General features: G+C 42.8%; 1 protein-coding gene across 8 annotated transcripts in view; it reads right to left on the bottom strand.

The window, feature by feature from the left end:
- Positions 1-13,974, bottom strand: part of BBS9 (Bardet-Biedl syndrome 9) — a 573,789-nt gene that overhangs the window by 489,960 nt on the left and 69,855 nt on the right. For all 8 annotated transcript variants that reach the window (XM_019509032.1, XM_019509031.1, XM_019509030.1 and 5 more), the window contains 2 exons: positions 3,155-3,239; positions 593-776 (listed from right to left, as the gene is read on the bottom strand). In XM_019509032.1, the coding sequence (XP_019364577.1) occupies positions 593-776; positions 3,155-3,239 (269 nt within the window). The remainder of the gene's footprint in view (positions 1-592; positions 777-3,154; positions 3,240-13,974) is intronic.

The following is a 13,974-nucleotide window of genomic DNA, read 5'->3' as shown; positions in this document are numbered from 1 at the left end:
TTCAAATAAATGAACTTAACATACAATGTTAAAAGTTATCCAGAACTTAAAAATAAACCTTTAATTTAATTTATAAATTTATAAATTTAAAAAAAACAATTTAATTTATATCACGCAACAGCGACCTTATTCTTTAATATTCTGGGGAGGTAATTTTGGCACCAATTTATAACTATAGATTGTTAATATTGATCCAAGTCAATATGACAAATAAACTTTATACTAATAAGCCACCAAATAAAATCAGTTCACAAATGTTAGTCAATGTATGCTGCCAGCTCTTGTATGCTCAGTTCAAAAGAGCCCTGAGTAATTTATTGCTCTTGGCTGTCTTGAACCTGCACACCTTATTCTTGGGAAAATAAAAAAAAAGGGAGGGGGGGGAGAGAGGAACAATATTTCCACTGTATATTCGCTAAAAAAAAGAATTATGATTCAATTAAAAAATGGAAGATGCTATTTTGAATTTTATGTAAACTTTTCTATTAATCCAGAATATAGCTACAAAGGTATTTTTCCCAGTGAAAAAAAAAATCTTAGCTTTAAGCATAACAAAGCCAAAGCTTCTGAGTTAAATGTTTCTTTTACAAACCTGAACAATAAGGAAGGAAGCAACTTGGACTGTAATCAAGTTTTTTCATGAATCGAATTTGCCCATTATCCTTAAGGCAAAAGAAGTTTCTCTCACCAAGCACAAAAAGAGAGGAAACCATCTGATTAAAGGAGACAACACGTATATCCAGTGCTTGCTCTCCAATATTTAAAACCCAATCCACCTTCAAAAGGAATAAAAAGGCATAAATTAAGGATCATATCACAGTAATATCAGTATCAAAAGGCGTATGACGACAGTTCAGTCTACCTTAAATGAATTTAACAGAAATGCTGATGAAGATAAAATGGGAGAAAAGTTTTGGATGGGAGTAGGAAGTAGTAAAACATTTGCAACAATTATTTCCACATTTAGTGCAGTATTTTCTAGTTTATAAGATGCACCTGTGAAGAGACATCCCGCAAAAAGAGAATGACATTGTGGGAGAAGGTATTAACATTAAATTTGATTAAATTTGTCAACCTTTGTCAAAAAGATTTCAATTTTTTCTTGTAGAGTTTTGATGCACAAAATGCACCTTACTCTCATAACTCTGTTTTTCAGACAATAAGGTCTTGTACACTGGATAAATACAGAGTTTATTTTCAGGTTGATTGGAATGATCATGGAATTTTCATGATTCCTTAACCATGCAACACAATTGGGGAGACCAGGAAAAATAAACCCCAAATCCTTTAAGGAAAATATTAAAGGAAATATTTGTTTTTCAGCTCCTATGCCAAATGTTAACCAAACAAATCCAAATATGCAAAAACTACCTACAGGAAGGTGCAGTTTCTAAAATTAATAAAGGCTCTCAACTGTCCCATCTTCCTTCATTTTACTTCACTATTTTCCACCAATTTAAATTAACAAAGTTAGGGTCTGGACTCAAATGACCATACTACATAGTAAAAGTGGAGCAGACATAACATCCATAGCCCAACTTTGTCATAGTTAATCATTTGAATCCAGGGCAAAGTTACCCCTTCAAAAATATGTGGTAACTTCACATGAAACCTTAGCTAACATGTAGCATATTGCTTATGTCATAATACATTTTATCCTGGGATAGCTCTTACTCAGTGCAAGACGATTTCCTGGCACCTTGTGGCTAGGTACTATAACAGTGTGTACTATAGGACTCTAGTTGGAATTGCTAGTCACGTATTCACTCCTTACTGTGAAATAAATTTAACAGAGTAAAATCCAGGGACAATTACTGCATACTTATTTTTATACAAGTGTAACAATGAGTTAAGTACTTCATTGGGCCACATGTCCAAGCCCTTAAACACATATTCTGTCACAGACATACTACCATTCTATGCAATTTGCTTCAATGATTTTTTCCTATTTTAGATTCAAATTCTATCCATTTAATTTACGCTATATTGGAGAGAACATATAAACTTGTATACAAGAGTTACACTGGCTCCTTACATGCTTCTAAATGCATTTTAAAGTACTGACAAATTTATATATTGATAAGACATTCAAGTTATGACAGTTTCAAAGACCAATGATAACATTTTATGGACTATTCTAGTTGGCCAAACAGTTCTCAATGCAGGACAACAGAGACTGAAATTAATTCTCAAACCATTTAAAATAGCCTGGTTTTGTTAGCCTCTGAAAATTATTCAAGATGCACTGATTTCCCAAGGCCTCTGACTGAGTAATTCACTCAGCAGTCTGAGTACCAGCTATATGGGAAATATCTTAATAAACACTATCAGCATAAGAAAAAAAGAAGCTGTACAGGAACACTAACTGTAATTTGGCGATTTTTTAGAAGCCTAACAAAAGCAGTTAAAATGGATTTGAATTAAAAATGCACACTTAAAATGTTGCTCAAATAGTTTATCATATTCCAGCGTAACCTTTGAAATGCATGAACATTAATAAGAAATTAGTCCTTTTCATTGTTAATTTCTCCTTTCATAAAGGTAGGAATAATGGCCTCAAGCTGCAGGGGAGGAAGTTTAAAATGCAGATTAGGAGGAACTTTCTGACAGTGCAAGTGGTCAAGCAATGGAACAGGCTACCTAGAGAAATTGTGGAATCTCCAACTCTGGAAATTTTCAAGATCAGATTAGTCCAACATTTGACTTAGTTTAATCAGGGATAATCCTGCCTTGAGCAGGGACCTGGACTAGGTGACCTCCTGAGGTCCCTTTTTTCCTATGATCCTATAAAACAGAACATGATAAATATTTAGGGCTTAATCCAAATCCAAATAAAACGTATTGGAAGTTAATTTAGGTTATTAGTGACCAGACACTGTCTCAGTTTTTCAGTTAGTCTTCTCTCTAAAAGTGTAACAAATCATTTTTGTGCCCTGACCAGTAGTGGTGGCTGGACTGCCAGCATCAGCAGCCATCAAACCTTTTCTCTAAGTCAGTGCCCAGGGCTGGTGTCCCACTTGCCCACTCCTAGTGAAACTACATCTTTCCTCTTTTTACATATATACAGTATAGCTTTATGTATGTAGTATGTTTTACATAAAAATTAAATAGTATGTTTTAATAGTATATTTTCTGTAAAACCAACAGGTCTCACCACAAGTCTTTTTCCAGAACTATGTTTTTGCTGCTCTGTCTCCTGTCTTTCATCAGCATCTGTTGCAAATGCAAGTACTTGATATCTGTAAAACAGCAAAAATAGTATCTTTGTAGTTTCAGTTTTATATAAAACATGCAAAAATGTATTATTGTATAACAAATACATGATGAACCACCCCCCCAACACTGTCAAAAAATTGACTGCAGGATGTACCTATTGAAAGCAACAGTCTTAAAATGCATATTGCTATTATACAATTTCTAGACACAAGTTCAAGCAGGATTTAATGCAAGCTTTCATGTTCCAATGTCATCTGTTAATAGTGGAAATTATTTTAAAACTTTGTAATGGATTTTTTTGTCAAAAGCACAATTAAAAAAAAGAAATTACAAATTTTAGAAGTGTTGGCTGTAAGTGAAAAACACAAAAATATATATTTTATCAACAGGTTTGCCTTTTGCAATGGAAAAACGTGGATTTTCTCATTTAAAGAAAGGAGAAACCCGCAAGAAGCCACAGGTTTCTCCTTGCAGGCCGGCAGAGTTCCAGCCTGCAAAGGGCTGCTTGGGACTGACAAGAGCAGGACGCAAGGGGCACCACATTCATGTGTGCATGTGTACACCTGCATGTGGCTAGCAATACAGCCAAGCAGGGGTGAAAAGTAGCTCCCCCAGCTACTTCCAGATAAGTCTATGGGGGGGAAAGAAGGGGTCCTAGGTGATGTGTGGGGGTAGGGGGCATAGGTGACAGAGGCAGAGCGAGGGGGCAGACAGCGGTTGACCACAGTGAGGGAGGGAGTAGGGAAGGGTTGGCAGCTGAGGCAGTGCATGGATCCCAGGGCAGGAATGTGCAGACGAGGGGCCTGGCTGGGGAGTAGGATGGAGCCATGGGAGGCTTGTTCGGGGATGGGGGGGAGTTGGTGGGGCAGGCCTGTCTCCCCGCCACTGTGCGCACTCCCAGAGTGGGGTTGGGCACCAGAGACAATGCATCAGGGAGCATAGGGGGGCAGGGCACATGCCCCCTCAGATTTATGCGTGGCAAAGAAGAAGATGCAGACTGCCTGCTGTGGGGCTCAGGGCTCCCCACCCTGCTGCCCTCCCCATGGCCCACCAGGCAAGACCAATCGTGGGACAACAGAGCAGGGCAGAGAGCCCCAGTGGTGCTGCCATCAGAAGCCCCATGCCAGCCATGCCACCAAGGTGAGGCACCCCCTGCCTGCCCCAATGCCTCCTGAAAATGGCAGCCAGTGACATGGTGCTTCTGCCCAGCTCTGGCTGGTATCCATGGGTCAGGGAGCAGGCAAGATGCAACCCTGGGTCCCATAGCTCTGGCTGCTGGGGGTCTTCTCCAGCAGACCTGGGGAGGCAGGGGGCTGTGGGAGGGTGTAGGTTGAGAGTGAGGGACACTGGTAGGGCCAGGAGGCTGCAGGTCAGGAGTGAGAGGCACTGGCAGGGCGGGGGGGGGCAGTGCCTTGGGAGTGATGGGCAATGGCATGGGCAAGGCTGCTCAGTGCTACAAAGCAGCAGGGAGGGACACCTGCAGCTGGACCACAATGTGGTGAGCAAAGGGGGCAGGGGGAGCCCTGATTTTTCATGATAAAAAAAAATTGTGTCCTACTACCACCTATATAGTGGTGTTTGATTTTAATTGCGGGAAAATGTTTTTTTAATCAGAGAATGTATACATTTATCAGAGAATTTGTGATTTTTAAACAGAAAACCAGGATCCCTGCTAATCATGGTACCTTACAGACATACTACTTAAATCAGGACCAAATTCTATCACAGGAAGCTTATGTCTGTACGTTGACATGAACCACACAAAACCTTCAGGGGCTGACAAGTGACTAATAGATTAATTAGCCTTAGGTTGCTGTGACTGAGCAACATCAGAAGTGGCTGATAAATATTCACATTATGGACACTAAGCTCCTTGCATCTGGGACCATCTTTTTACTCCCTTTTTAAAGCATCTTGCATAATAGTGTCTTGGTCCATGACTTAGGAACCAGGTACCATGATAAATCAGGATGTGCAGAGAAAGAATAAGTCTGTCTCCCTCCAGAATGTCAGGAAGGACTTGGTCAAAGTTGGCATAGAATTCCTCCTTGGTTTCATAGACAGTGTCAAGAGTCAGGGTATACGTGTTGATGAAAGTGGCATATTGGCTCCCTGCCAGTTTGAGACGGGAAATCATAAGTTGCTCACTGACACCAATAGGGGACTTGTTGAGTTGGTTTGAGTTCATTCTTCATGGCAAAACCAACTTCATGAAACCAGCATTCTCCTTCCTGTTTACCCTTTCAGAAGGAGGTATAACTGACTTCAACATCAGTCAGAAGGAATCTGAGCCTCTGGAACATAACCATAGGCACAGGAGCAGGAAAGGTCAACTCCAGTGACATCCTCCTCTTGACCAAATGTATGGAACATAGACTCACCATTACCAACACCTTGTTCCACCAGAAAAACAGGCACAAGACCCCATGCTAACACCTTCAATCTAAGCACTGGCACCTCATTGACTACATCATGGTTGGTGCATGGGATCGCAAAAATGTCCATATCACCTGAGTTATGCTAGGAGCTGACGACCGATAGGTCAATCACCAACTCATCCACTCAGTTATGTCACTCAAACTGGCTCCCAAATGATGGCTGCAGCAGAAGCAATGCCAATAGAAGATCAATGTTGAAGGACTCAATCAAGCAAGACTTCTTCCACCAGTGCCTCAATAAAAAACTGGTGAAATTCCAAATCTACAACAGGAGAGTGTCAGCAGCACTTGAAGTGCCCTCAAGTTCACTGTCATCAGCGCCTGCAAATAGACAGGCACTATCAGGAAACATCACGGCTAGTTTGATGAGAATGACCGAAAAATCCAAGAGTTGATCACCTGCAAGCACAAGGCCTTCTCTGCTTGGCAAAATGACATCAACACCAAGCAAAGGAAATTGAATCTCCAACAAGCCAAGCCAGAGGTCCAAAGGAGGACCCTGTAATATGAAGAACAGATGGCGGGAAGATGAGGCAAAAAAGATTCAACATCTCACTGACATCCACAATACATGTGGTCTTTTCAATGCCACCTAGGACATCTATGGTCTGAGGACTCGGGTATCAACCCCCTTGAGACCTAAGGATATAAAAGACCTGATGATCAAGGAAAGGGAATCCCTCAATGCCTGTTGGAAGGAATATTTTGAAGACCTTCTTAATTTAGACTCTGTTGTTGATGAGATTGCTCTCACCTCCATCCTGCAACACCCCTCCAACCCTTGATAAGGTAAGGAAAGCCATCAAGATAATGAAAAACAACAAGGCAACTGGAGATGATGGAATCACCGCTGAAACCTTCAAGCAGGGGGACAGAAGCTCACATCACAGTTCCATGCCCTCACATTAAGTATTTGTAATGATGAGGAAATCCCAGATGACCTCAGGGACACCATGATTGTGACAATCATCCAGAAAGGAGACAAGTCCAACTGTGAAAATTATAAAGGGATCACCTTGCTGTCCACCACAGAAAAAATCATTGCAAGAAGCCTCCTGAATCATCTCCTTCCATTTGCTGAAAAGCTGCTCCTAGAATCTTAGTGTGGGTTTAGAGCAACAAGAGGCACAACTGACATGATCTTCACAGCTTGCCAGCTGCAGAAAAAGTGCTGAGAACAACATAAACCACTCCACATGTCCTTCTCTGACCACAAGAAAGCGTCCAACTCCGTCATCTGAGAAACAATGCGGAGGACCCTTCTGAAGTATGGGTGCCTGCCAAAATTTGTCACATGTTTTGCCTGTTCCATGAGTATGCAAGCGGTGGTCCTCAGTAACAGATTTACTCCTGTAAATCTTTGGGTTTAAAGCAGGAGTTAAGCAAGACTGTGTCATTGCTGCAACACTTCTCAATATTCCTTACTGCAATGCTACATCTGACCACCAACAAGCTTCCAGTTGGAGTGGAGCTAAACTACCAAATAGACAGTAAGCTGTTTCATCTCAGCCAATTCCAAGCCAAAACCAAGACCACCCTGATCTCAATCATTGAGCTACAGCACACTAATGATGCTATAGTCTGTGCTCACTTGGAAGCACATCTTCAGGCAATCACTGTCTTTGCCAAGGCATACAAGAAAATGGGACTGATGCTTAACCTTCAGAAGACTAATGTCCTCCATTAACAAGCTCTTAATGAGCAGTCCCCAGTTCTGGTCATTCAGATTCATGGTGAGACTCTGGAGAATGTTGAGTATTTCCCATACCTTGCAAACCACCTCTAGCAGAAGGCTGGCATAAATGAAGAAATTCAACACCACCTCAAATCTGCAAGTGCAACCTTCGGACACTTGAGAAAATAGGTGTTCGAAGATTGTGACAGCAGATCTGAAACTAAGCCCATGGTTTATCAAGCAGCTGTGATCCCCACCTTGCTGTATAGAGCTGAGATGTGGATAATGTACAAGAGATACCAAGTCAGAAGTACTATCAACACTGCCTGTGGAAGAACCTTCAAATCCAATGGGAAGATAGACACACCAACATTAGTGTCCTCTTGTAAGCAAATATCACAAGCATTGAGGTAATGACCATCCAACATCAACTTCGCTGGGCTGGCCACGTCATTCAGAGATCCAACTTCAGAAGCAAGTTTTATTCTCCCAGCTCAGGCAAGGCATACATTCAAGAGGAGGGCAAAGAAAACACTTCAAGGACATCCTCAAGACCAACTTGGAAAAAAAGGCAACATTGACATCAACTCACAGGAGACTAGCACCCTACCAGTGCCCCTTATTCCCAACCTCAAGACTTGGAGGATACACATGGAGGAGAGTCCGCTGCAAGGATCTCAGCACTTTGAAACCTTACGACGATAACAGGAGATGGAAGAGCAGAAGTGCCAGAAACAGCATGTTGCAGACTAAAACAAGAATCTGGAGCCACCCACCTTACATGGAAGCACATGCCCAAGTTGCAGCAGAGTCTGTCAACCCCGGATTAGTCTCGTCAGCCATCTTTGGACCCACAGATAAGACAATCATGGAAGACAATCATCCTCAACTGTGAGGGACTGCTGAAGAAGCAGCAGGGAGAGACCATAAATAGGCCAAAAACCAAAGTAGAGAATGGGAAGAAAAGATGCTTCAAAAGCAGCAGTAAAACTAGACTTCTTAAACAGGAAAATTTCTTCCCTTATTCCAGGTAACAGAGGTCTTTCTCATGCCTTGTAGCTCAATGATGATTAGGTGAGATCCAGAACGTTCCAATTCAGGCGTGTCAAACTTGCTTGGCTTCCCAGGCTAGATCCAGACCTATCTCTGGCAGCAGGGCATTAACTGTGGTGGCATTAACTACCTCTGGTTCCTGAGCTATAGATGGATTAATGCACCCATTGCTCATCCTTCCACTGACAGCGTGCATCCCCAACACAGCTCCATATGCTGTAATTCAGTGGCAGGCCCCGTAACTACTCACAACCCCCTGAAATCTCAAGTTGCCCTACAGATTCAACTCGTCCGCATGTAAGCTCAGGTCCAATGGATAGGTGAGAAGAGTCTTCTGAATATTTGAAAGAGACAAGATTTTACTCATCTCCAAAGAAACATTCCTCATGGCAGTATTGAGGTGCCATAAATGCTTCACGTGTGTTTATCAAAACAGAATATGCAAAACCACTTACAAAAGGAAAATCAATTTTGAGAAAAATGATCAGGGCAGCCAGAGTAACAAGAAGCTGTGATAAGCAAAGCTCTCGTGATCAGGGACCTACCTAAATTGTGGCAAGATAAAGGGTTTCTCATGGCCTGCTTGCAGGGTGCAGAACCCATTTTGCAGGCATTTAGTTGCAGGCTCAGCCCCCAGCACTGATTGGCAGAGAGGCCAGGGCAGAAGAAGGGATGAGGGGGCAGCTGCCATCTTGATAGCTGGCTGCCCTGCCCCTCAGCACTGATCGGCAGAGAGGCCCCAATGTGGGGAAGAGGGATAAAAGGGCAGCTGCCATCCTGCTTGCTGCCCTTCATACCAGCCTACCAGCTGGTGTCTTCCCTTCCCAGCAGCTATGACTCCCCACTGGGGAGCCAGCATTTTATTTTTATTAAGTCTTTTCTGTTGTCAATTTTGCATATTGCATGGACAATCCCAGATTCCACCGTTTCTTCAAAATTTGTGAGACTGTGAATGAAGTAGGTCCCTACTCATGATGCAATATCCTTGCCTTGGCAAAGTGCCATAACTAGCAAACAGATTACTGCTCTTCACAGCAAAGTTTGCTGGACCTGCACTTGTCTACTTGCATACTTCTCACATTCCTTCCCAAAACTTGGAGGATACTTACTTATTAAATGGGTGGGAATAACTATTGTTTACAGTTCCCTTCACATTAGCTTGTTTTTTATGTTACAGAGAGAATGTTCTTAAGTAAGCATTTATCATATCCTTAGATAATTTATCACTTAGTCATGAATGGCCAGAGAAGTGGTTTGTGATTCTAGCTTAGCTTTTTCAAAACTGATCCATAGGGTAGCAGGTATAATTGGACGTGGAAAAAGTGTCCCCTACCAAAGCTCTGGCTTGTCTCTTTATGCCTGCTTTGTTGCCCAACTGACCCTCAGCTGCTGTTCATGATAGAGAATGCTGACTTTCTAACATTTAATGATAAAAAAACCATTAAAATGGTAATTTATTTATTTATATGTTTGTATGGAATACAGCAACCAAATGACAGAACTTTCTATAAACAAGCTATATACAATGACACTAAGGAATAAGACTAGACTTACAGTTTTAGATATCTATTGTAAGGCATTGTTAGTAGCCTGGTACAGCTTTACAATGCAACCATTAAAATGATCAATAGGACATTCCTCCATTATATGTGCTATAGAGTGGATTTTGCCACACACATATGGTGTCTTTAATAAAATTCCATTTAGATAGTAGATAGTTACACCTATCTTGTCAGTATGAACCCTATTCATAGATTTCATATATCTATGAAATCTATTCAACATTGTCTACCTCCACCTTTGTAGAGCAAAGCCAGGAGGTTTAGATGTGGGCTCCATGATAAGAAATTTGTTAAGGATGTCAATTGTATTCCATTGCTGGATCCATTTTTCCTTGATGTCAAAGTTTTTGTCATTCACCAATTTTCCCATACTCCAAACTGGCCTTCTCAACTTAAGCCTCGGCCTACGAGTATCGTTACGTTCCTCAAAAATTGGTAGTAAATTGAAAAATAGTTATAATGGAATAACACTAGTAAGGCACTATTAAGGCTGTGTGAAGCTTTGGTCACTGATTCGATTCGGAGGAGATTCGGCATCTGAATCTCCGAATTTGAATCGAAGCGAAGCCTCCGATTCGATACAGAGAGATTGGACAATTCAGACATAAACACAGCTTTATATGTTTTTTCTACATACCTCAAGGTACCAGGCGGCTTGTGAACGCTGAAATGGTGGGGCAGATGGGGCATCCCACGGGAGTGCAAGGGGGTCCCCAGCACATTCAATGGTAGACCCAGAAGTGGACCAGAAACACTTCCGGTCCATTTCTGGGTCCATCACAGAGTGCGCAGGTCCCCCCCTTCCCCCCGGCAACTGGTGCCTCCTGAGTCTGGGGGAGCACCCAGGGTCCCCCCGCAGCCAATCACCAAGCCGGGGGAGGGGGCAGGGGGGTCTGCTATCAAGCCCACGGGGAGGCCCCCCCGTACTCCTGTGGGATGCTCCATCCACCCCACCATCTCAGCATTCACGAGCCATGCCCAGTACCTCGATGTGTGTAGAAAAAACATTTAAAGCTGTGTCTATGGCTGGATCACTGATTCTCTGAGTCGTAATCAAATCTTCAGATTCAGCTGAATCAAAATTGGAACAGTGATCTGTATTAGCGAATCGAATCACTGTCCCCCAGATTGGGCTGAATCTCAATCAAATATGACCTGCTTCACACACCCCTACTACCTACTGTGAGGCTGAATCCTGAAAATACAGAACTGCTGAATACAGAATTGGTGCGGTCAACTGCCTCAAGTTCACATGATACTTAAACTGCAGGAAGAAGTCACTCAGAAAGTTACTAGTCATGAAGTAGGACATTGAGATATGTGGTATTAATCGTCTTGATCAGTACATTTTAAATGTTTAGTTTTGATTTTTTGAATTTCCTTGAGGGTAACAGTCTGCATCCAGTATCCCAGATCTAACTCTGGATGAAAAGCGGGGCCTAAGAGTATGCTTGAAAAATCTTTTACATTAGGCACAAATTAAAGGAACTTCCACTAACATGCAAACAGCACCAAAACATAGTTTTATTAGCTTATGCCAATCTTGACAACACTCATTTACTTGTAGGTTGCATGCCTGTATGGCCAACCTTATATTTTTACAATGTGTGCTCCCCAGGGCAGGGACTCTCATTTTACCATATTAATTTTAGACATGGAAAATTATAATGTGCTATACTTTATATAAATATAATACTGATAGCATAGATTGGATTTCACCACACTCAACATTGCGGGTATCATTATATATGATAATTTTCCAAGTCTAGAATCTAATTATTGGATAGTCATCTTAAATTCATTCCATTCTCTACCCCCCACTGCAGTAGGGAAAAGCAGTGGCTGGGAGATAGGTGGTAAGGGGGCTGGTTGTGGGGAGATGGGGGACGTCAAGCAGCTTGACCCCCACCCCTTGCCTCTGCCACATGGCACAGGGGATCCACGTGCAGGCTGCACTGAAGCACCCCAGAGCAGCCCCCTGTGCTGTAAGCAGCACTGGTTCCAGCCCACATGCCTCACAGTGGCCCCACATGCTGTGTGTAGTGACTCCTGGGCCTGGCACACACATGTGAAGTGTGCAGGCCAGACCCAATTGGGATTTACTAGGGGTAAATACCAACCCAGCCTGTAAACCAGCCAGGTGACCCTCATCCAGCCCATAGGGCTGGATGAGTTTGGCACCCCTGCCCTCAAGGATTATGGCACTGATGTAAACAAATTGAACTCTACAAGGGTGGAATGGACTGAATTTCCTCAAACTTTTCAAAACATATATAGTAAAACATTTTACCAGTAACAGGGTGCTAGTCCCTTGTTTCCATTAAAAAGATAGTTATTGTGAACTTGCACAAGTAATGTGGCTCTATGATGAACTGACTTATGCCAAGCTCTGATCATTTTAAATACTGAAGTTTTTACATACCAGACGCTATAACAGAAGCCTAAAATAACAATTCACAAAAGAAGGGCTGTCACTTATGAGGGAAAATAAAGCTGTACTAAATTCCTCATGATCAAAACTAAGTACTGAGAGCTGAAATACAAGGACCCTTGGGATTCATACAATAGCTGCTTGTTGCATTTCTAATGATATTCATAGATGTCTATTTCATTCTTAATCAGAACCATAAGGCCAACACATACAGAGGAAAATCCTTTCCTTTAATCCAGGGACAAGTTGCTTGGAAACTTGAATTCAAAAATACTGATACCAAATAAAACTCATGAAATTATGTCTGTTGTCATGCTCCCGTTTATTGTACACAACTCTCACCCCACATTTCTTCCTTATTTGCTGTACTTCACTAACCTTCCTCTTAATTTTTACCTTCAAGATTTTGTCCAGCTCTTCCCTCACAATAGCCCCTGTACTTGCATTACTCCTCCTACCCCCAATTAATATAGCCTTTAAAATAAAAATATCCACTGTATGCTATTTTTTTTAATCCCAACATAATGCATAAATATCCAACATTTTTCTGGATAGCTGATGTGTTGTAGCTTTGAATCATGCTGTTTAACTTAGATGGAGAATATTTTTTGAGCTTTTGAGTTTTTTCATTTTTTTCTTAAACAAATACCATGGACATTGATTATACTTAAAGTGGGATGTCAAACTCATCCAAACTTGGGCATTGCCTGTGGGCCACGTCAGACCCACTGACTGGCCTCACATCCCAGAACCAATGTGCAGGGCCAATCTGGTGAGGGCAGCTCATGCAGCATGCCCCAAACCAGCCTGCGTGCAGCACGCAACAGCACCAGGCTGGGGCCCAAGCATGGAGAGCATGCTGCACGAGATGCCTGGAAACTGGCCCTGCACACTGGCTCTAGTGTGTGGGACCAGATCAGCCCTGAAGCCAGTGTGCAGGGCCAATCCAGTGGGGCAGCACATGCAGTATGCACCCTGGATAAGCCCAGAGCTACATGCAGCACACACATTGGATCCAGCCCCACACACTGCATACAGTATGTCAGATCTAGTCCATGGCTTGAGCTGCATGTGGCACACAAAGCCAGTGTAGAGCATGTGGTGCCCATGAGAGACCAGCTTTGCATGCTGGTTCTAGTGCAGAGTGATGGTCTGTGGGCCAGATCTGGCCCCAGTGCCAGTGCACAAGCCTAGTCTGATGCAGATACCACATGCAGCACCCAACAGACTGGCTTTGTGTGCCACATCTTTGACACCCTGATTGAGAAGAGACTGTTGATGTTTTATCTTCTTATAGGGGTGCACCGATAGAGTGGTTTTTTGGCCAATACCAATGACAAGCCATATCAGCCGATACCAATACGATTGCCAATATGCGGCCTGGCAGCTTGGAGAGTGGCATCCAGCTGGTAAGTCTGTTGGGTGGAAAGGGGTTGGGGGCAGATCAAGGCCCCTGCAGTGAGGGAAGAAGCAGGGCTGGCACTGGGGCAGAGGCAGGGGCAGGCACTGCCCAGCCAGGACAGGGCAGCAGCAGTGCTGGGAGGGAGGCTACGGTGAATCTTTTGGTGGTTGTAGCCCCCACACCCCCCAGCCCTCCCT

Source organism: Gavialis gangeticus, unplaced genomic scaffold (assembly GCF_001723915.1).
Source record: "Gavialis gangeticus isolate Ggan-Ray unplaced genomic scaffold, GavGan_comp1, whole genome shotgun sequence".
Classification (NCBI taxonomy): Eukaryota; Metazoa; Chordata; order Crocodylia; family Gavialidae; genus Gavialis; species Gavialis gangeticus.
Note: the sequence above shows the minus strand (reverse complement) of the source record. Positions and strands in the feature narration are given on the sequence as shown.